At 36.3% G+C, this 24,309-nt stretch overlaps 2 protein-coding genes across 6 annotated transcripts in view; one reads left to right on the plus strand and one right to left on the minus strand.

The window, feature by feature from the left end:
* Nucleotides 1–19,150, plus strand: part of Evi5 (ecotropic viral integration site 5) — a 39,194-nt gene extending 20,044 nt beyond the window's left edge. For 3 of the 5 annotated variants that reach the window (XM_074098144.1, XM_074098151.1, XM_074098159.1), the window contains 12 exons: nucleotides 1,162–1,326; nucleotides 3,079–3,273; nucleotides 3,358–3,516; nucleotides 3,802–3,894; nucleotides 4,545–4,685; nucleotides 6,424–6,654; nucleotides 6,861–6,968; nucleotides 7,092–7,283; nucleotides 7,784–7,951; nucleotides 8,814–8,909; nucleotides 8,985–9,083; nucleotides 14,662–19,150. In XM_074098144.1, the coding sequence (XP_073954245.1) occupies nucleotides 1,162–1,326; nucleotides 3,079–3,273; nucleotides 3,358–3,516; nucleotides 3,802–3,894; nucleotides 4,545–4,685; nucleotides 6,424–6,654; nucleotides 6,861–6,968; nucleotides 7,092–7,283; nucleotides 7,784–7,951; nucleotides 8,814–8,909; nucleotides 8,985–9,083; nucleotides 14,662–14,778 (1,764 nt within the window). In that variant the 3' untranslated portion in view covers nucleotides 14,779–19,150. Of the gene's footprint in view, nucleotides 1–1,161; nucleotides 1,327–3,078; nucleotides 3,274–3,357; nucleotides 3,517–3,801; nucleotides 3,895–4,544; nucleotides 4,686–6,423; nucleotides 6,655–6,860; nucleotides 6,969–7,091; nucleotides 7,284–7,783; nucleotides 7,952–8,813; nucleotides 8,910–8,984; nucleotides 9,084–9,760; nucleotides 9,847–14,661 lie in introns of those variants that run through there. The other 2 variants (XM_074098168.1, XM_074098175.1) reach the window with 2 other exon arrangements.
* On the minus strand, nucleotides 18,172–24,208 carry parvin (beta-parvin). Its single transcript, XM_074098184.1, has 8 exons — nucleotides 24,127–24,208; nucleotides 23,900–24,041; nucleotides 23,583–23,672; nucleotides 22,957–23,228; nucleotides 22,150–22,340; nucleotides 21,135–21,249; nucleotides 20,539–20,782; nucleotides 18,172–20,450 (listed from the first exon to the last, which is right to left on the minus strand). The coding sequence occupies exons 2-8, from the start codon at nucleotides 24,015–24,017 to the stop codon at nucleotides 20,374–20,376; spliced, it is 1,107 nt and encodes a 368-aa protein (XP_073954285.1). The 5' UTR covers nucleotides 24,018–24,041; nucleotides 24,127–24,208; the 3' UTR covers nucleotides 18,172–20,373.
* Nucleotides 24,209–24,309: the final 101 nt, after the last annotated feature.

Genomic DNA, 24,309 nt, shown 5'->3' on the forward strand with positions numbered 1-24,309 from the left:
GTAAGTGCCCCCGTGCCAATTAAAACCACGTGCCGCCGTGTGGGCTAAACGCCAAAATTTAAAACGTGCCAAAATAGGTTTTATTCCTAATAATGAAGTGAATGTCTTTTAGTAAATTAACGCTGCTAGCTACTTTCACGCGACACGATTAAAGTTTGATGTCGAAAGTTGTGTGCACATTTGTTTTAGAAAACGTGACATTTTTATTATTTTCGGTGCACATAACTTAAATGATAGATAATTAAGGGTAGAACTCGACGACGAAAAATAATATGGAGTGCAGCTATACAGTAGTTAAGTTGATACTGCTCATATATTTAATTTATAATTAATTAGAAAAACCTTTATAGTGACTGCCTCAATTAAAAAAAACTTTGGCATCATTCACAATTAATATTGTTTTTATTATTTACGGCTACAACTAAGCGATTCGTTATTCTTTAATTACTTTTGTGTTCACAATTTCACAAAGACACGGATAACTAATGACATTTAAATATAATCGACGCATTTTGAAGTAAATAGTAGTACACTTAAGGACTTTAATTCATTCATGAACCTCCATGGAACTTTTTCAAAGGAAAAGTCAATACGATTTTCATTGTTACATTAATCAATGCGATGAATGAGGGCTATCGCGTATGAATTCGCCACTAGAGGCGCTAGTGTAGCGTGAGGTCTCCGAAATGTCAAATCTCATAGTTTTTGGGTGAGCTACGCGGGTTTATTTATAATTAAAATAAATAAAATTTTGTAAATATTTTTCAATATCTGATGGCAAATATGCGTTCCGGGGCAATGAATGTCTGTGTTTTGAGACAGTTTTGTCTTTCGGGAACCTTTGTCCTCCCTTTTTTTCCGAACAAAACGGGGACTATGCAACACTGTGGCATGCTCGATATTTTTATGGTACGGTTTTAAGGTGTATTAAATATGATTTTAATCTAAATTTGTTTTTACGCCCGTAATAACTGACTTTGAAAGCCATACTTAAAAACCTCACGCAACAGTGCGCCATCTAGTGAGACAAAAAACGTTAGCCCTCATTGCGATGTCACTACGACGTTTACTGTGAAATGGTTCCATGGTGGCTCATGAGTTAAAGTCCTTGACCGTACCTATGCAGTGGTTTTTACTGAATTTACTTTTATTTTTCCCAAGATGCCTGAAGAAGAGGCGTTCGCGGTATTAGTAAAGATTATGCAGCAGCATCGGATGCGCGACATGTTCAAGCCGAGTATGGCGGAGCTTGGTCTCTGCATGTTCCAACTTGAGAACCTCGTCCAAGAACTGCTCCCAGACTTGCATGTCCACTTCCAATCACAGGTAACCTTTTAGAATGTATATATAAAGAGATATGAATGTAATGAATGTATGTGTGATATATATATATATATATATATAATGGCAGTTCCAATTCTGCTCGGGACTAGACCGTTTTTAATGTGATCTTTCACATCTCTTTAGTGAGCAAAGTTTCAATCGAATGAGCGCCCGGCGCTGCTTACTTTTATTGTTACCTTATCCTGTGTGCTGGTAACTTAAAAAATGCACATTTTGAAATATCCAAACATTGGTTGAGAGACTGTTCAGAGCAACGTCCTGTAAAAACGTTTTGATTATTTGAGTAAGTAACTCGAATCCGTGCATTTTAAGTATAACGTGCTAGCTGTTGCCCGCGACTTCAACTGCTAAAAATTTGTTTGAGGCACTCCCTCGGTAACAATTCATTTTTTTCCGGGATAAATGGTATTCTAATATTTATTCTGGTCTTTTAATGTGATGTGTGCACAATTTCATGGCAATCGGTTCAAAAGTAAGGCGTGAAAGCGAAACAAACTCACTTTCGCATAATAAATAGTTCAATAGTACCTAATACTTTAACATTTGTACCACAAAATATGGCGACTACGTTTAAAGCCACCTGTGATCTATTACAATGTAGAACAAGTATGATATTTTACAGATAGCCCAGGTGTCGAAGTACCAAAAATATATTTTGGGACACAAAAGTGGGAGATCAGAAAAAAAATATTATAGAGTCAAGGTGGGGTAAAGTTGGAGAAGCTTAAAAATGCCATAATTCACATTTGTGCGTGTTACACATGCTGGTTTGGGTGTCTGTTGTGTTGTCGAGTCGGGTATTTTGGAACTTCATTTGGGGCGCAAATGTTACTTAAATAAGTCACTCAAATAGTAGGTTGTAGCATTAAACGAGCCACTTTACCCGAGACTTTCATATAGCCACCCGAGCCAGTACGGCGAGGGTGGATAGAGACGTCGAGGGGAAAATGGGCTCAATGCTCGAGTTTTACAATCTGCTTTTCAATTCGATTGCGAGGAAATTCAATAGCATCATTGGAAACAATTTGTTCACTTACTAGGTACCTTTTATTTTTCATGCATTCCTAATTATAAATTTTTACTTTTATTACACGAAATTTTAAACTATATCGCGGTCATTACTATTTTATGATTTAAATTCGGCTTTTGTTCCGCGTACCTTGATTTTAGAGAAGCTCAATATTTCGGCACAGTTGCATGCGCCATGATCAGTTTTATTGGTTTATTTCGATTGATTTAAATGATTTTTAGTTTCATATAAATCAAAAATAAAATAAAAGTATGTGGAAACTTTTTTGTTTGTGGCTGTTGACACCTGATTGACTTGATCTTAGACGAAGATTTTACTTCATGCGCAAGACCATAAAAAGTCGTTTTATGCCGCCGGGATCCAGCATAAATGCAAAGTTTACGAGCATGAGAAGTGAAAGGCTACTTCTTTAAGATGTGATGCCGACACCAACGCGAAGGGTACTTCGCTGGTAGGTACTCACTGACATACTGGACAACGAACACGAAGTTCTATCTCATTCGTACGTTCAGCGTATAAGAGATATAGACTTCTTATACTGTTAGGGGCATTTAATTTAAGACTAATATCGCGTCTCTGTCGTATCGCTTATGAATGTCGGGCCCGAGTACTATGAATCAAGAGGTTGTTGATGAATCAGTGATGTTTATGAATCTTTTGACACGCCACGTTTTTTACGTACAATGCTTTTTTATCGTTTACAGAGTTTCAGTACATCTATTTATGCGAGCAGCTGGTTTCTGACGCTGTTCACGACGACTCTGTCGCTCCCGCTTGCTTGTCGGATCATGGATGTGTTCCTGTCCGAAGGCATAGAAATCGTATTCAAAGTGGCCCTAGCTATGCTCACCCTGGGTAAAAATGATCTTCTATCACTCGACATGGAAAGCATTCTAAAGGTAACAAAAAAAAACGATACGCTTCAAGTCAACATACCAAAACTAGAAGTTCGGTAGTGATATAAATTTTCCTTTGCTTTACAGTATATACAAAAAGAATTGCCAACTAAAGCAGAGGCTGATCAGGACATATTCATGAATTTAGCTTACTCAATTAAAGTTAACCCAAAGAAAATGAAGAAACTAGAAAAGGAGTACACTGTCATAAAGACCAAAGAGCAAGGCGACATAGCAGTGCTCAGGGTAAGAATTATCAGTTTTGAAACAGCTTGGCTGCGTTGTACAATAGTTGCCTTCATATCAAATTTAAAGTTTATACCAATGAGCTGTACACATAACATGATACAAATAATTATAATATGTAATAACAATTGATTCCTCCACGCGTTCCTGACGAACGGACAGACTGACAGGCAACAAAGTAATCCTATAAGGGTTCCGTTTTGCTAACGTACGGAATCCTAAAAAGACTAAACGAGTTGTTGTGTGTGGTATTTGAAAATTAAGTATTACCTCCTGTTCCAACAGTGCCTTCGGCAAGAGAACCGTCTCTTAAAGCAGCGAGTGGAACTCCTGGAAAAAGAGAGTTCGGCGTTAGCAGAGCGGCTGGTCCGCGGCCAGGTAATAACTTATAAGAAAGGAGAGTTGTGTGGGATATGTTTTTCGAGTGTAAGTAAGTACGTATGTATGCATATTTTTTTAACTGATTGGCGTTTAGACTTGCACGAAAAACGGTTCAATGGGAGGTTGCAAATGGAACTACTTTGAACTGGTGAATCGAACGCAGCAATGAGATGTAACTTGTGCGATTTTTCTTGCAGATTTTTCTTGAACTGGGCTTATGAATCGGCCTCATTGTGAAAATTTCATAGGATAATAATATTAAATATGTGAGGTATAAAAGACGAGTTTCTTTTTCATTAATTATACTTGTCTAAACATTATCTAATATTGCAATAATAGTTGAATTAGTTTGACTGAACATCCCTTTATGGTTTTATATCTGCATTTTTGCGTCCTACCTGCTCTAGACATAGAGTCGTATCAGATATTTACGCACGCTTTGTTGTATCAGATATTGGTGCTGGTGACTGTACATCGATCAATGTATGGTGACATTTGTAAACCAAAACTAAAGAAGAATCCTGATAAAATTACAGGGGTGTTCGTTCAGTCAACATAACCGTAACCACGTGCTAAAATCAGGGTAATTTTATAACTCGTCAGAACTTTTTCTGTCTTTCACCAAATATTCGTGGGTTTTTGACTAGGTGGACCGGGCGGAGGGTGAAGAGGAGACGTTTGCGCTCGCTCGCGAAGTGCAAGCGTTGCGGCGAGCCAATATGGACGCGCAACAGCGACTCGCCGTCGCCCAGGACGAGATACGGTCGCTCGAGATGACCATAGCAGAGGTTAGTTACACGTCACGACAACTTGTCAACTCGTTCGGGGCATATTATTTGTATGAAAAAATGTTTGATATCGAGTCTTTGTTGTTTAATATGTCTTTAAGTATGTATCTATCTATTTAAGTATGTCTATCTACCCACAACACAAGCTTTCCTTAATTTGGGACTAGATCAATTGGTCTCATTATTTATTTATTTATTTATAACTCTTTTGTTGGCACATGCATGCGTACTCACCTGCATTAATATCTGCCACAGCGGGGCGTGCAAAAATATTTGATACGTGTGCCACCCTAGAAATAGAGTCGTAGCCGATATTGACGCACACTTTTCATTTTCTGCATTGCATTTCCTGATAAATTTGTCACTGTTATCTGTTGCCACAAGCAAATGAAGCTGGAGCCGAGTTTATTTGCATGTGTATGTTTTAATGATATGCCCGTTTATGATTTTGATATCAATTCGTTTTATGAGTTAAGTTGCAATCGCAAGAGCTTACATTGGCACATAAGTTTTCGACACCTGTTCTTAAAATGCATATTTTGAAATACTGGGCCCTCACGTCAATTGACTGCGTTGTCATTGGTAAACGTGAATAATTAGGCTATGACTTCCGATAGTTTCGTAGTATCCACAAGTCTAGTAACAGAGTGGTCATTGATATTCCCAGCCTTAGTATTTAAAAATGGTATTTACCACCGTGTTACCAGCTTTTCGCGATATTAAATATGAATCTATGCGTTTTTATTAAGCACTCCCTATTGAATGTTTATTAAGGTGCTATTTCTGATTATGATTTGTATGTACCACTTTATGTACACATTTTTTCACAAAATAAAATGTTCTTGAGGTATATATACTCACAATGGGAATGTCTGAAAAAATGTTCTTGAGGTATATACACTCACAATGGGGAATGTCTGAAAAAATGTTCTTGAGGCATATACACTCACAATGGGGAATGTCTGAAAAAATGTTATTGAGGCATATACACACACAATGGGGAATGTCTGAAAAAATGTTCTTGAGGTATATACACTCACAATGGGGAATGTCTGAAAAAATTTTATTGAGGCATATACACACACAATGGGAATGTCTGAAAAAATGTTATTGAGGCATATACACACACAATGGGGAATTTCTGAAAAATTTAGAAACGCTTGAGACTTTTTATATCAATAATAACCTTTCTAATTAACAGTAAAAGACTTTTTATATATTTTTAAGTAGCATCAATTAATTTTAAAAAATGTAAGAGTTTTCTTTACCGCCGGGCCGAATAATACTGACATAGAAATACCGACCCTGTTTTTCATGTACACACCCATAGAAACTGATATGAGCTTCTATGGGTGTGTAGATGAAAAACGGGGTCGGTATTTCCATGTAGGTATTATCCGAGCCGGTGACGGTGTGACCTGTCAAAACGATCGAGTCAAAGACACATAAATTATTTTTTAATGTTTTTTATTCTGGACTATGGAACAACCCGTAACCGCGACTGTCGTAATTTGGCGGTAAAGAAAACTCTCATTTTTTTTTAAATTAATTGATGCTACTTAAAAATCTGATATTTTTTTCTGTTAATTAGAAAGGTTACTCCTATCGATAAAAAAAATGTCAAGCGTTTCTAAAATTTTCATCCATTCCCCATTAGTCTATTATACTAAACATGGATAGTTTTTCGATGTGAAAGTCGTTTTGTCGACCCTAATGTTCATTGTATCCACATGAACAGAACAATTCGCGGCAGTCGTCTCTGGAGGGTATCGAGGGTACAGAAGGCAGCAGCGGAGCGAAGGGCGAGGAGCTGGCGCGATGTCTGCAGCGGGAACTGGTGCGGGCGCGGTTGGACGCGGCGGAGCGAGAGGCTGCCGAGAGGGAACTGAGCGCGCGTATCGATGAACTTGAGAACGAGAATAAGAGCTTAAGGAGACAGCGCGTGGACAATAATGTGGCGCACTTGCAGGTAGCTCCTTAGAGTAAAACAGTAACGCGCGATTTTTTTTCTGGTTGTTTATAATCAGCGTACTGAATCTGAACGTACCATCGCGGACCGTCACCACCACACCACACGCCACTTTTCATAATTTACCCGGGTTATACGTTATCGTAGTAAATATTGTTATTAATAAACCGGAAAAATTGTAACTGGATTTTATTATATTGTTTTAGGACGAACTAATAGCTGTGAAACTGCGTGAAGCTGAAGCTAATCTATCTTTGAAAGATTTGCGTCAACGCGTCACTGAACTGTCTGAATCATGGCAGAGGTACCTTCAAGTAAGTATTATCTTTTATGTATTTCATTCGTAGGTAGTTTACTTCATTGAATATATACAAAAGAGTAGAGTCAGAAGAAAAGGTAGAGGTAATATCATTATTAACGAAAAAATATTGAAACAGGAGCACCGGCAGGAGCCTACCACGGCACCGGTGCAGTCTAATGTCGTGTCGGACATAATGGCGACGCCGAAGAAACTGCTACGGGCGTGGGAGGGCCGCTCCGCTGACATGCAGAAACTGGACGAGGAACTCATGAACACTCGGATACGGGAGGTGGAGGCGCTCACAGAACTCAAGGAGGCTAGGCTAAAGGTCAGCTTGATATTTTTTTTGAAATAAAACTGACCCGAAAATTGATCTTTATCTTACCTGATGAAAAGTGCAGATGAGGCCAAAGGTGTTACTGGTTCAGTGACAGCCTATTTGCGCTAGCCTTAAAGGGCCCTAGGTTGTGCTATTAGGATGTGTAAGTGATAACGATAACTAATATGTAAATTTTAACGAATCCATAACCGCCAGCATAAAGTAAAGAAGGGTTGCTTTTGGTAGTAATAATGTCCCCACAGTGTTGTACGACTATTAAATACTAGTATTAGGTGTTTGTGTTTGTTGATTCCCTAACAGGCCTTGCCCTTATATTACGAAGTGCACCGCTTTGGTGGAAACAGTTGAGCAGAGCGAGACGAGGTAAATTAAGCGTTTCTATTGATTCATGAAAATCACATTCTTTGCAACACATCCTCACACATCTCTGGTGGAAAACGCAGCCTAAAGCTGGCACTGGTTAAAAATCTAAATACGTGTCCTTACAGCTGATGGAGCTAGAGACCCAAGTGCACGTGTCTACGAACCAGCTGCGGCGGCAGGACGAGGAGGCGCGGGAGTTGCGCGAGAACCTAGACGCGGCGCTGCGGCGCGAGCGCACGCTGCAGGCGAGGCAGAGGGAGTTCCAGCACAAATATACGGATCTCGAAAGCAAGGTAGCATGACCAAACACCGAGCTACAGGTCGATTCAGGAGAGCTGGCACGAATGAATCACAGTTCCCGGCCATAAAAATTGCACATTGGTCTTTGGAAAGAAACTTGGCTAATTTCGGCTTCGTAGAGCGTTGTCACACACTACTTATGTCGCGTTTGTCAGTCGTTGTACACAGGTGCAATAGGGAATATTACTGCAGTGTTCTGCCGTCAGAATGCAGCACAGCACATACAGTAAACAGTTTTTTGAGTGTCTTAAATGTCTTTCAAATGTCCGTGGGATGCTTGTTGTAGGATGCCATAATATCATATGATTTCAATTACATTTTTGTAAATAATAGCTCTATCGTTACTATCAATGTAAATGTCAATTATTTTGTTACAAATAAATATATCATGATCCAATGGCGGTTTGTTTACGGTTTGTGCAGTGTCGCCCCCTTCGCAGAGCTTTGAGCAATATTCCCTATAGAGTACGGACGCATTTAGATGAAAATATTAATAACGAGTTGTTGAAACCCCCCAAAGCATTAAATTGTACGATGGCATATTTAGGAAAAAGAGGGAACTATTCTTTTTGTAGTAGTTGCAACAGCTCTCTATAGATATGTGAAGTTTACATGTCATTAATTTGACGTTAACTAATTAAGTCCATAAAGGTGATTGATGTACGGTCGCCAGTGTTCGGAAATCGTCGTGAACAGCAAATTGTCTTTTTCCTAAGACCGATGTGCAATATTTATCGCCAGGTACAGTAAGACCATAGTTACCATCACCACCCCAGTATTTCTATGAAATTTGAAAATATTTTGTTCTTGTGTGACAAACCGCCTTTTTTGCAAAATAATTATCTCCTGTTTTAGGCTAAGTATGACTCGATGCAGGCGAACATAAGGAATATGGAAGACGCCCAAAGAATAGCAGAACTGGAAACCGAAGTATCGGAGTATAAACTCAAAGTGAGTGTTTAGAGACAGTCTTGTTGTTGATGTTTGTAGAAATTAACACACTAATTCTTTGTGCAACTTGTTCAGAACGAAGTTATGGCGACGGAAGGTGAACTCCGAAACAATATGGACGACACTGAGCGAGTTCGTGAATTGCAAGAGCAGGTTGCCGAGCTCAAAGCTGAGGTAATTATGTGGTCTTTTACTCAGCATAAATTTCAAGGAATCTGCGGTCTAATCTGTAAATTTTCTCCCCGACTACATCACATAATTAACGTACTAATATGGCGCCTTGCTTCGCTTCACTTAACACATTTACACATTTGCATCAGACAATGTTTAATTTAACATGCTTCATGTTTCTCACGACCAAATGTAAATACGTGTTCGAAATTGTGCACTACGCACTGAAGTTACATAAGGATTGTACGATTGACAATTGCACTGTGCGTTCCATAATCAATTATAAATATTTCGCCGACTTTCCGCCGGCGCCGGTTTTTCGTCAGAAGATTTTGATTACGATTAAAGTAAAAAAAAAATTGTGGCAAATTATAGATGAGAATGAAAAATACCGCACGGATTCAAAAATCATTACATTGTATGTAAGCCTGACGTATGGCCAAAAAAAAAATCGTATGTGTCATTGTCTATTTACAAAATATGGAAAAAACTGATCATAAGGTCGATTTTGCTTACCATGCTGATCAATATTTTTAAATAAAGTATCGTTTTATTATGAACGTATCAGACGCTTTAAATTTGTTGTTACTCTTAACTATATTAAATTGGACATAATGAATAACAGTCTTGTGTAGCTTACATCTTGTGAATTTGTATACAAATAAACAATGCGCTTCCAGTGATGTGTCTCATAATCTGTTTGGCACTGCACAGTTCCCAACACCCATCACCACTCCGGACACTGAGCCCTGGAAATGGCTCGAGTAAGTTCAACCAACATGTCATTCCAACATTTTGTTTTAGCTGTTATGTGAAGTCGTAAACATTGGTTGGTAACATCCGCAGTATGCTTGAAAACTGCTCACTAATTTTTCCAATTTCCTAGCCTAACTTACCTACTATTGTACCAGTACCTGTTTTTTTAGAAGCTTTTATTTAACCTCACCTATTAGTGTGTAAATATATTACTATGTTTGTTACAAATCTTTTTAGTAATTTTCACTCACATTCAGTGGTCGGATTGACTTAACACGTTCGGCCCCAGTAAGACAACGTCTGTGTCTTTTTAGTTCTTACTCCTATGCCAGTGCCCCGTAGTTGTGACTGCTGTGGGATATGCGCTATGCCCAGGGACCGGCCCGCTATCCCTTACAAAGGGTTTTGTATAAGTTTTGCATAAGGCTTAACTCACCATACCCATTGCCCAACGAAACCTATTCATTTTGCTTTTAAAGCCCTTATATAAACGCTAACCCATTTGAGTAATCGGTATCCCAATACCCTTACAAAACCCCTATCATCCGCTCACCAACATCTTGCATATCGCTTATAAGGGTTAGCCTTATAAAAGGCTTCCCTTTTAGCATATAAGCGTGCTAATTTAAATCGTCTACCTGTATGTACATAAGCGTAGATATATACTAAACCTGTCTTTTTCACGCCAGGCTCAACTACGACATTACTAAAGGGAAAGCTTTATAAAAAGCGCTAAATGATAAGGGTAACCCTTATTAAGGGATTGCAAGGCATATAGGATAGCAGTAAGCAATTGCAAAGGGCTAGCTTTATATTTTGCTAAGTTTTTCGGTAAGGGGTAGTCAAATGAATGGGCTAGCAGTTCAAACTGAAAAGTCTTTCAATGGGTTAGCCGTGTTTAAGGGATGCCCATTGAAAGGCTTTTCTCGCGGAAAGGGTTGTCCGGTCCCTGGCTATGCCTAGCGTAAGAGCTTAGTGAATCGCATTCGGCTCCGGCAACGTTCCGCTAAACCCGTACGCTATGCCAGCTGGGAGGGTGCGAAGTACTAGGTGGGGGTGATGAAATCTATCGCAGCGCTCATAGTGGGAAAAAGTAGAAATAATGTAGGTTCAGTCATCTGTCATTAACAAAGCAATTTGTGTAGACTTAACTGACTAATTTTAGTAATAGATGTTTGTCTTCTTGAATTATATATGTTTACTAGTAAGTATTTAAAGAAACCATTAAAGTAGCTTTATCTTTTTGTTTTACAATAAAAGTACGACTAAACATGTAGTAAACAAACCCTGCCATAACCAAAATAACGCACTTTTTGAATAAATTTTACTTACCTCATTTAATTTTAATGACCAAAAATGAATTCACAGCCCTTTGTCCACCCAAATCACGGTATCACAGTAATTATAAATTAATACGTGATAGGTTTGATTTTTGTCACAATGTCGCAATGAAATTTCAAAACGTCAGAACCTCAGAGCCGACAAACTGGCGGACGCTAGGTGGCGCTGATGTCGTGCACAGAGCCAATAGATGGAGTGAAAAAAGTATTTATCTTAAGTCAATGTCATAAAGACTTTGACACGGAAAAACTTTTCTCACTTTAACTATACGAATTATTTTGACACGACATTCATTTCACTGGCATAGGAGTAAGAAAAGAACTAATAAAGAAAAATTTTAACAAAAAAGTAAAACCGATTCCAAAAAAATAATAAAAAATGGAACCGACTACAAAACCCTTGAAAATATTTTTCTAGGTACGTACTAGCTCGAACTCGGTGCCTCAGCACGAGCCAGCAATGTCAATGGTGAACAAGAATAAAAAAAAATACAAACATTGGAACATAGAACCTCCTCCTTTTTTGAAGTCGGTTAAAAAGTCACAGACGTTATGTCACTGGCATCGGAATGTATTACGTCTGTGACACGAATACGTGTCACTGGCATAGAAGTGACTGCAGTGGGACATGCGTAGGTATAAGGCCGAACGTGTTAAACTTACATACTTGTACGTAAAATAGAGATCAGCCAACATAGTATGAAAAGTGGTATCATAGTAAACGAGAACAAGTAGGCTCACTACGAACAAAAGTACATCGCGCGGCTTAAATGTGTGCGCGCCGGTTGGCGCCGGTACGCATGCACCCTTAAGTTTTTTTTAGTCAAGCAAGGCTGCGCAGCCGTCGGTGCCGTACGTTTTGATTTTAGCTCGCTCGTCTTGCGCTCACTTTTTACGTTCGCGTACTCGTACTTAAGTATTTTTTGTGTTAGGTATAGTTGTAAATTAGTGGTATATAAGTTTAGTGTAATAGTTTCGTGAAAAATAATAAATACCTACCTACCTATAAACAATATAGTTATAGTATTATGTGTAGGTAAACATGAGTAATATGTATACAGTCGCCATCACAGTTCCGGCGAATGTTTTTTTTTTTTATTTAGTATAATAACTAGCTGTGCCCGCAACTTCGTCTTTTATCTCAGTCAGTTATTTATCAGATATTTATTATTAATACTTATTTTTTGGTGTTTTACGTAATTTACGAAGTGCGAATAAATATTTCTATTTCTATTATTGTTTTGACTGCCTAGCAGCTTACAAAAGATACATGCCATCAAAATGTTCACTTCTTATTCATAGTTACCAAATAAAATACCCGTGATTGTGGACTTATCCCGATTAGTTTTTATCCCATTTTGCTTTTCTACCGCATGAGGGGTTGGTGGCATTTCAACGGCTTTATTGTTACCTATTATCACTAAGGCCCTGGTTTCTCAGGCCCTTCACACGCAACCGGCGGCATCTGGATGTGCGTCGCACCACACGAATTAACGGTGCCTAGCCACTTCCACTTGCATATTTTACCAGCTATGTTGGTGTTTCCAGTTATGTATTTATTTCCCTACGTTTTTTGTTACTTTTGTATTTACAAAAAATATATTATAGTTAACCAAAGCTTCGGGTACCTAAACTGACAGTATCATCATCATCATCCAGACATCAGCCAGCAGGTCGTCCACTCCCTTAGAACACCACAATGAACTACAACTCCCCACTTGCATCCATCGGTTGCCTACAACTCTCGCAATGTCGTCCGTCCACCTAGCGGGAGGCCGGCCAACGTTCAACTAACAGTAATTGTGTCAAAAGTGTTCTTTGATTTTTTTATATTGAATTGATGTATCTTTTGTTACTTTTGATGTGAATCGATTCGTTGATCCAAGAAAACTACCTGCCTACAATACATCAATGAAAACCACATCCACTTCGGTTAAGCCACTCCTAGGATTAGCGCGAGAAAACGCACAAACAAACAAACTGACAATATTTATCGCAAATATTTTCAATTGTACAGTACTGACAGATATCGGCCAGTCACAGTTTTTTATATGTATACCCTGAAATCAATCAAATTCTAAAATAGCAAATTCTGATATACCTACCTAACTCACATGAACATGTCCAACTTAAGAGGAACCCTATTTATTATGGTGACCCATATTGTTGTCAGCTCAACTTACGTTGGAAAATAATTTATACGAAATATCCATTTATCGAATTTTATATTCCTGAAATCATTTTACAGACTATAATTAATCAAAACTTTAATAGATAACCGAATTTTTGGCGAAATCAACAACGATTCTTTGAAAAGTGTTTGACAAAATTCTTTAAATTAACATATCTTTTTTATTTGTGAACCGATTCGAATAAAACAAACACTAAGTGTTAATCCAAAGCAAGGACAACACATCAGTGAAACCGCATCCTTCTACGTTGAGTGGTTTCTGAGATTAGCGTGTGCAAACGCACAGGCAAACGGACAATAATTCTAAAAATCATTGTTTTGGGTTCTATTGCGCTAATATAGGCCCCTAGTAACAGTTTTTCTCAAATATTTCCAATGTACAGACACCTACTTTCTACAGATTTATTATATGTATAGATAGATATAACGGCATAGAGTCTGTCTCTGGTTTCTCTAGACAGAGACATTAGACAATTTTAAGTTAACTTTCGTATTAAAATTATTTGCCGGTAGGTAATGAATCTAAAATGGACGTCGACAACCCTAAGCGTCCGCGCCGGAGTAGGCAGTTAAGTCTCCTAAAGGGTCGGAGTGGACCTACTAGTTCTCTTTTACTATGGTGTTATGTTCAATATTAAACAAAGGAACATCTATCATAATCATAGGGCAGTTTAAATCAACTGAGACCCTATTAGTTGAAGAAAATACACATATATATATATATATATATATCCTCCCTGTGTGTTTATATATATATATATATCATAGCTCTCGTTATACATCGCCACTACTCTGAAAAAATCTCGTATTTAAATTCAATATGTCAACAAAATTGAACCTTGACTGATCATAAAGTTAACTCAGAAAAAATATCTATTTTTAGATAAGAGTTTTTTTAAAGTAGTGACGACATGCATGTTAGTTTGATCACCTTATATGTTTTTTGGACGATACGACTGTGATGTAGTTCGCATTCTATTTTGGGTTGCAATTAAGTAGTCATGTTTATTCTGCCACTTCTTCTACGTACTTATTTTTTTAAGGATGTGTGTGCCGCTTTGATTATTTTTTAATTAATTCATCTTGCATTTACCAGAGAACGCTACACAACTAGAAATATATAATTGTCTTAACTTATTTGTCCCTTGTATTTTTCACTCAAGTAGATGAGAAAATAGTATATGTGTGTTTTGATCGTATTTCATTAGAGATTTTATTCGGATACAGTTGATATACTTAGCATGCAGCTCTGATTGGCTCCTTGTAATGTTCTAATTAATGTTTCCTTGTATAGGTCATGAGGCTAGAGGCTTCAAAAGCGCGATCAATGGGTCTGAGCCATCAGTCAGTAGGTATCACTCGCAACATCTCCTTCGAAGACGACCCGTTGGACTTGGAAGACACACATTAATACAGACCCCATCGTGACTCCCCTGCCCCTAGCACTAATATGCAACACTGTCTATGTACTATTGGAAGAACGCATTTGTTATGAACATTGCGATGTAGGTAACTCGTAAGTATTTTGTTCGTTTCTTTGTACGAAGGCTACTTGAATAAAGTCTGTGTTATCGCGGTAATTGTACTCATAATGACAGCCACTGTATTTTTGACTACATGATATTTACCAACGTCAGTTTTTACGGAATAGTATGAAATTCCTCACAATAATAGTGACGTAAAATCTTAATAAAGTCCCTGTAAATTTAACTTGCAGGACAGTTCGGTGTATGTACGTCAAAGTAAATGTTATTATTATTATCTCTGTAAAGTTGTTATTTTTTGTTTTTTATATTTATTGTGCTTCTCTGTGGCTGCTCTTAAGGGAGTACACTGTGTGTGTCCGCAGCCTGAATGACGGCTGAACTCGTAACTTGCAATCTATAAATGATTGATATGATATGATCTTATATCGTAAATTTATACACTATTTTGGAAAATGAAACAGATGCTTATGTATTTAATTTTTAAATAATGACACATTAAATCATTTTAACCGCTAACCCTAAATTATGGGCAACGATGCGCTTTGGCGGTAAAAACATTGAATGAGTACCTAATAATACGATGTAACTCAAAAATAATTACAGATACAAGTCCAGCTGTCAATGGGTTGCACAATATGCAAGGAATGCCCTTAAGTTTAAAAAAGTATTATTTTTAATTATGCCTTTTGTAAAATTTAATAATTGTTTAAATCCTGCGCATGCAAGTAGTTATAGCTGATCAGCAAACGAATACTATGTATTTTTTGTGGATGACTTGCAAGTATTTGTAATTATCCGTGTCAATTCTTTTTAAAAATAGCATTAAGATATCCCAATAAATGTCAAGACATTGTAAGGTAGCTCTAATATAATCCACATTACAGTAGCGTGTATAGAATGTAACCATAGTCTGTAGATGACTGGCATAATATGCTTACGATAACCAAACCGATATTTATGTAACTTCTTTACTTGAAATAAAATTACATACGACCTGCCTGGCTAAGTAAGAAGTAAGAAAAGGAAAGTTATAAACTTTCAAGACGTTTATTTTGAACTTACCTTACATACCAATGTCGTTAGGTTAGACAACAACACAATATTATAAAACTAGAGATAAATGGAGCGGCCCAATGAAATAACATTGCTAAGGCATCACTCGTATTGGCGCTGTTCTCTTATTACAAGGACGCTGTACAGCCCTTATAAACTGAAAGGAACAGTTGCACTCACCGTGTGAATGTGTCGTATGTAATAGTTTTGTACGTAAATCACCCTACCACCTGCGTTTGCGTCGTAACTGTATCTACGAACATCTCTTTAGAAAGTCCACTTAACATATTATTAAACGCAATACGACAGCAACGTGGAGTGTGATTCCTCCATAGTATCTGATAGAGTTATTACTCATGTTGCCAACTACATTGATGCACTGTAGATGTAAATTTTTTATATGGTCGAAATGTAGATTAATATATTTCACTACCTACTTAACTTACTAAGCGGATGGTAGAAAATATTATTATAAGCGTTTGGTTTACAACGTCAAGTATGAGCAGGCTTAATCGATTAAAAAAAGACATGCCAAATTGTTTGATCTCAATTATGTCTTTACTATTGCCGATCCGATGACTGAAAGCCTGCGCTATGCTGTACGTTTTACCGTGTACCGTGTACTGTCTTACAGCCAGCTTGTTTTGCAATAAATTTTCTAGCTTATCACACATTTAATAATCATTTCGCTAAAACATTCCAATTAATTGTAGGTTTTTATTTATAAAGTATTATTTTACTAATGTCGTTGAAGTGAGCGCTAGGAGCTTAGCTATTGATTTCTAGAAATAATATAACGTTTCTTCTACATGATAAGAACGGAATGTCTTTTGTTTTTATAAGATGTGATGCAGGGATCGTAAATCAATTCTTACAGCAAATAGCAGTACTTATTAAATTAGTACATTTAGGGGCTGTTTCACCATCCATTGATTAGAACTGGCAGTTAGGTGTGATGCCGTCTCTATTTGTTTTGTTCGAATAGACGGAGACGGCATTACATTTAACCGTCGGATAATACTAATCAATGGATGGTGAAACAGCCCCTTATTGTTTTATTTAGAAATGTAAGACTTTAACTAACTTCTTAGGTTCGTATTTCGGGTACAATACTCATTTCAAGTGATGTAATCGTGGCGACTTAACTCTTTATTTATTGAATTGCTTCGTGATGTTGTAGTCGCGCCACTTTAATGAAACTGTGATCTGTGACTCTGACTAGCGACTGATTTTGGGCAGCTGACATTAATTAGATACTTCCTCTGACTGGTCCTGACCAGAACAGTGAGGCATTCCAAAAACTACACTTCTACGTAATATTCGCCGTTAGGTTATTTTCGTGTCACCGGATGTAATTTTCCTTGTTTAATAATTATTACATTTTTTGTGACTGTCTTATCTCTCTCTTTCTCTGTGTGTGTGTGACTTTGTAACCAATACTTACTCTGTGGAACAAAGAACGAAACACGGAAAATTCTAGCGGCAAATAATAAATATTTCGTTCTAACTAAGTATAATTAGGTATATTTTTTACAGTATTTTAACGAAAAAAGTACTGTAAGTACCTACTGCCAGTGTAGATCTACTTAATTTTATAGGGTCCATATCGGCTCGCATACTTATAAAAAGTCCGAATGTAATGTTTGTCAGAATGATCATTTGTCATATCTCTTTTTTTTCTCGGAATCCCATAGTAAAATTGTTCAGAATTGTTATAAAAAAAAAAACAACCTAACCTATAGTTTTTCTATAGAATGACCATTTAAATATTTCAGAAAAATTTAAGCTTCCAGTGGGAAAAAAATTATGACAAACGATAACTAGATAACTAGCGAAGAGTATGCGAACTTTGGCTCTCCCAATTTTATACCATATTCCTGTCAAATTTTAATAATGTTATTAATGTAGTACCTATAATAATCAATCACCTCTCGCTTTCTTGGGTTATCTAGTAATTTTATTAAATAAAAAAAGTGTATTGACTTATTCATGTCATAGGAATGTCTCAATTTTTAATAAATTTTAATGCCAAATCGATATTTACAACGGATAATTAATTTGGTTTGCTAATTATAGCAAAAGGTCACTATTACATTGTCCTGTGGAACTGTGTACACCTATCATTCCGCAGTTCACTATCTAAACCATCCTTACTAATAATTTTAAATGCGAAAGTGAATATGTTTGTTTGTTACGCTTCCACGCCTACAGTACTCAACCGATTGTGATGAAATTTGGGTTTGGTTGGTAATGATTTGAGACACTGAGGAGGATATCGTTTTTATTTCCAATAAAGTATATTAGAAAATACATAGCAAATTCATTTATTCAAGTAACAAAACAAAACATAAAAATACTTAGAAACTACAGTATACAATAGGAGGACATTAGATAGTTTTTAGACCGGAAAACGCGATGAACAATTTTTTTTGGAGACAAAGCCGCGGTCATCAACTTACAGTACAATGTAAAAGCGGCCTAAAGTATGAAATTTTAAGATTTTATCCTTGGAATTTATTGCGATGATACAAAACATTAAGTTATTATAAATTTTCGCCACATTACGCTGCCTATCTGATGAATGATATTGTAAGATCAACGCAACATTTTATGCAAAATCGGATTGTCGGCAGAAGAGTTTTCCAAAGTGTTACTTCGATTCGCATGAGATGCATGCCTAATAGAAAACTTATATAGGTGATTGAATTATTTAAACCATGACTATATTTCTATTATTACTATTGATTTTAGTTTAAACAGTCTATAAACTATTGTGTTATTATTGTTGTATTGATTTTATTATTAGACTAAATAATTAGTTATGAATTAAAATATTTTATTTTATCAATATATAGCAGATTGTGAACAGTTAAAAGCACCTTTGATTATTCTTGTTTGTAGTATATTTGGTTTTATGTAAGTCGTTTGATACTATCCTTATTCCCGAATTTCGTAAGACGGATCATGTTTGCTTTTAAAACCGACCAAACATATAACTTTTAATTTAATTGATGAAAACCTGTTTGAGTGATGTAACATCGAAATGGCAGAATTACATATTAGGCTGTACATGTAGCATCAATGACCACTTAACTGTACAGATGCCGTCTGAAGGAAATACTAATAATTCTACTAGACAAACATTTGTATCTTGCCGGCGAATTGTATTTTCATACTGTGCTAGGCTAGCATAAGCATAACTAACTTCAATTTTTTTTAGAAAATAAACTACACTGTTTTAATCATTGGCTTTTCATTTATTTATTGCATGTAGATACTCTAGCTCTACTTCCATCGTCTCATGGATTCCCGAACTGGATTCGTCTATTATAAAATCTAGCAGTACAGTGACCAGCACCAATATCTAATATTATTTCCGGAAATCTTCACTTAATCAAAAAAAATTTTGAGAAACCTATCTTTCCAAAAGAGCTGTCGAACTGTGCCACAACTTGATCCGAATTTTAAAAAAAATATTTCAATTTCTCTTACATGTATGGAGTGCCCCCCCCCCCTATAAATATTTATTTTTGTAATTTAACTAAAAAACTAAATAGCGGCTTTTACAAGACATCTCTGTACTCCAAATTTCATTGATATACGTCTTGTAGTTTTCGAGTAACATACGCCTACGCCTGTGACATACGGACAGACAGACAGACAGACAGCAGACGGACTTAACGAAACTATAAGGGTTCCGTTTTTGCCATTTTAATTCAAAAACTACAAAATATGTGCTCGATGCCAGCAGCATTACGAGTAAGTCGGGAAGGCACGAAGTCTGCAGGGCTACTACGAAACTCGAAACTAAGTTTGTGTTATGCGGTCCCTCTCGCTCTCGTATTAAATAGTATAAGTGTCAGAGGGACCGCACGACACGAACTTCCGAGTTTCGTAGTAGCCCTGCTAGCCTATTTCCTTTCCAGATTTATCTCCACGGTACTGCAATATTTGTACGTGACAATGGCAAGCAAGGGTTATGAATTTGGCTGTATTATAATGCATTTGCGTATACTTACCTACTCCAAAAACACGTATGAAGATAATAACACGAGTGATTATGGTTTTACGTTTGTTCTCTTGTCTATAAGGGGTTGTCTAACAAAAAGTGGTAAACAAAACTCTGGTTCTCTTTGCGAAACATTGTGGCCCATTGCGAAACATTTGATACATTAGTTTTTTGAGTCACAAGTTTAAAATGGGTCATACTCTTAATAATTGAAATGGTTTATTTTAGAGTAAAATTAAAAAATTAAACCAGTTTATAGTAAGTACTTACTTATTTAATCTAACATAATTAAGGCACAACATTTACATTTGAGTTAATAATTCGTTATAAAACATTATAAAATATAATTTATTATTATTTAGAGTTATTTACCACAATTCTTTTTTTGTATTAGTAGGTAATTGCACTCTGAAATTATCTTAGTTATGGCAATGAATAAGTCATGGAAGTAAGTACTTCAGGCCATGTTTTTGTATTTGGTAAATAGGTTGTAGAGCACGCGGAGAGTCGATTTCAGATCTAAGTTTACAATATCTGAAAAATAAAATAAAGAGTTACATTAAAATGAAACCTGATAAACGATTTCATACCAAATCATCTTAAAAAGCAAATCAGTAATCACCTTCAGGTCTCGCCTTAGGTTTAGCAAGCCCAACATCCTGCATCAGTTCGAAAGCAAATGCAACATTATGCACTTTTTGGTCGAAGTCTTGTGGCGTCAAGTGGAAGTCGTAAAGAGGTACAAAGAAGCCTTCGAGGAGACCCATCAACAAGCAGAGATGGACGCCATCGTGAAACTGAGTGTCTAAGTCCATTACTTCGAGATTCACTTTATTCAAATGCTTGTTTACAAATGTAACAAGAGACTGAAACATTAATCGCAAAAATTAAACCAGTAAAACAGTTCCACATAATGAACAAAACTGTGATTCTATTGACAACTGAAGTTTCCATTTAAAATTGATGGTTCTTTTTGATAATCTCAAATCATTGTTCAGGCGAGGAAACTGAATTGTGTACCAGGGTGACCACATAGTCAAGTTTGCTATGATTACTTTGGCAGGAATGGATTTGGATTATATTATATAGTGTCAATATGACATCAGTAGGACAAAGGTTCCCTGATATGTGATTTAGCTTTTTCGGCTGTCTTTAATAATAGTATGTAGATTTCAACAACACAGTTTCTTCTAAAATTACTAGCAAATTAATACATACCTTTTTCACAACCTGAAGTTTATCTGGAGCATGGTCAAACAAAGCATCAAATGCATCGCGCTCGCCTTTCATGCCAAGGTCATCATAGGTAGTTGTGATGTCTTCAATGTATGTTCTAAAATTGTCATATATATCATATTATTAGTTACTCAATTGGGAATGGATGAAATTTTTATTTTTTTATCAATAGGAATAAATGACAGATTATTCCATAGGATCAATTAAAAAAAAAGTTTCCTAGCGCCAAATTATGATAGTAAGCTTGATTATGTTATTCCATAGCCCAGAACAAAAAAATTCCAAGAATTTATGTTGTTTGACTCGTTTTTAGGGTTCTGGAGCCAAAATGGCAAAAACGGAACCTTATAGTTTCGCCATGTCTGTCGGTCCGTTCGCGGCTTTGCTCAGGGACTATCAATGATAGAAAGCTGTAATTTTGCACGAATATATATCTAAACAATGCCGACAAAATGGTACAATAAAATTTTTTTTAATTTTTTTTTTAATGTAACTCCCATAGACGTAAAGTAGGGTTGTTTTTTTTCTCATCCAACGTTGTAGTGTGGGGTATCGTTGGAAAGGTCTTTTAAAACCATTAGGGGATTGCTAAGACGATTTTTTGATTCCCGTCCCCCTCTAAAATCTAAACGGTGGGTGGAAAAAATTCAGGATGATAGTAAGTATACCAAACTTACAAGGAAAACTATAATGGTTAAGTTTGCTTGAAAAAAGTAAATAGCAGCCTAAAGTATAAAATTTACCTAAACTTGGAAGATTCCATATAAAATACGAAATCCTTAGAAAAATATTACTTAATTTTTTCATAAAGGAACCCTATTATGGGCGTGTCCGACACGCTCTTGGCCGGTTTTTCTAGTATGTATGAGTCCAGAAATAAATATTCTCAGATGTTTCATTGTTTATTCATTAAGATACTGCTGATAAATGCTACAAATAAATAAATAATAATAAGACTTATTATTTGTTTGTAGGATAAATGTGAAGAAAAAATTACCTGTGTGAAAGTTGATTTGGCGCATCTTTTTTCACAACCACAACATTGACACGGACATTTTCAGGTAAACGGACCGGAGCGCGAAATTGACGAGCCAAAGCCACCAGCAAATGCAAAATGGACACAATATTTTTTGAATGGACTGAATCAACACTCCATTTTTGAACAGGCTTAGGTGATCCGTAAAGTGCCTATAAAAAAAAGGATATTGTACAAAATTATATTACAAGTTTCTATTGAACATTATAATAGTAAGCGATACAGAAAACAGGTATAATAGATAAAAATTATAAAGTAAACAATAGGTCGCTTTAGAGTGATTTCTTCCTGGCAACCTAATTCCATATAATATATTCCTTATTCAAATGCATAACTAAGTCCTGAATATAGACATAGGTAAGATCTAAGACTTCACTTCAATAAATGTATGACCATGTATGTATCCAGTGATTTATAGTAGTTAACGATGTCATTCATTCTAATTAATTGTACAGTGTGGTAATTGCATGAGACATCACCTATTGAATATTTTTTTGTCCGAGTATAGTATTTTTCAGCTCCTGATCAAAAATCATGTTTAATTCTAAACATGACCCTAGATGTTGTGAGCTTGAATCCCAGTAGAGCCTGTATGATCAATACAGATATCTGTCTGTACTCTGTACCCCAGGCACAAATATTAAATGCTTTTAAGAATTATACTAATAGAAGTTTTGCTTAGTTTGGGACTTAGCGTAATTTCCCCCATGTGAAAATGGTTCATGGGCAAATTTTACACCCTTAAAAACAAATTATAAATGTTTTTACCTTATTCACTTCTTTTAGAACAACTGACAACTTTTGCCTTTGACCTTCCTCTGACTGTGTAACCTCGGGCACATCAAGTTTCTTTTCAGCAAGCTTCTCCAGTAGCTTTTGAAGTACTTGGCCATCATACAAGTCCTCGCTGATGTCCTTTACAATGATCCTTTGCATGGCAAGCTCATCATTAATCCACTCAATGAGAACTTGAATCAGCTCTTTGACTCTTGGGTCTTCTAGCGAGCGGGGCTCAATGATAGCTCTCTCCTCATTGTCAACTGTGAAAAACAATCATTTAAACAACTGTAGCTTGCTTATTGATAATAGTTGATTTAAATGACTTACTTTGAATAATAACTATGCCCACATACTTATCAAGTCTCTTTTGAAACAAATGGTTTGGAAAAGTTGATAAAAAGTAGTAAGTCAGCAAATTCTACTTTTACAAATACAAATGAGAATATTGCTTTTACTATTCTGTGGACCTCTAAATATGATCCAATTATGGGGAAAAATTTGTTGTGTAATTTAATTAATGAACACAAACTGAATATGTTTTTAATAACAACAAAATTGCCAGCTGCTGATAAAAACCTTTTTGATGCTATAGTGGATAGTTTTATAAAACTTACGCAAACTGTATTCCTCTGGCGGAATTTCTGGAGCATTAGGACTTCCTGGTGAATCAATGGCATATTTGCCCTCAGCTTGTACCTCTTGAACTGCAAAAAAGATAACTTGGAAAATGCAAAATGTTTAAGTTGCCAGTATATTAGCTGATAATTTACACAATCGCAAAGCTACATACTTAACGAAATTGGCAACGGAAGCTAAACACTATTCAGATTTTTTTAAGATGAAGTCATTCCTGTGCAAGTACCTGATAGAGCAAGCAACCCACACATACAATGTGCATATGGTTCCTTATTCATAAATATTGAACTCATACCTTCTTTAATCCCCTTTTTGCGTCCAATAGTTCCTATTTTATCCCAAAATGACTCGCCCTTGTCTTCCTTTTTAGGCAAAACAGGAGTTCGAGGTGATTTTGGGCGTGGGGAAGACATCTCGCGTAACACACTGATTCTGAACTACAAGGAAAAAGTAACACAAAATGAATCATACAATTATTAACATTCAGTTTTGTTCAGTATTTATTGGACCACAAATACATACAAGGACAACAACCGATTACATCAAATATCAAAATTAGACTTCCTCTAGAGTAGCCTACTTTACAGAAGTTTTTAACAAGTACAGTACAGTACATCTAAAAACAACTTGACAGCTATTTTTCTTGTTCTTCTTACGAAAGGAAAGGACCTTTGGGGAAAACGTACAATATGAGTAAATTTTCTA

Source organism: Choristoneura fumiferana, chromosome Z (genome assembly GCF_025370935.1).
Source record: "Choristoneura fumiferana chromosome Z, NRCan_CFum_1, whole genome shotgun sequence".
NCBI lineage: Eukaryota > Metazoa > Arthropoda > Insecta > Lepidoptera > Tortricidae > Choristoneura > Choristoneura fumiferana.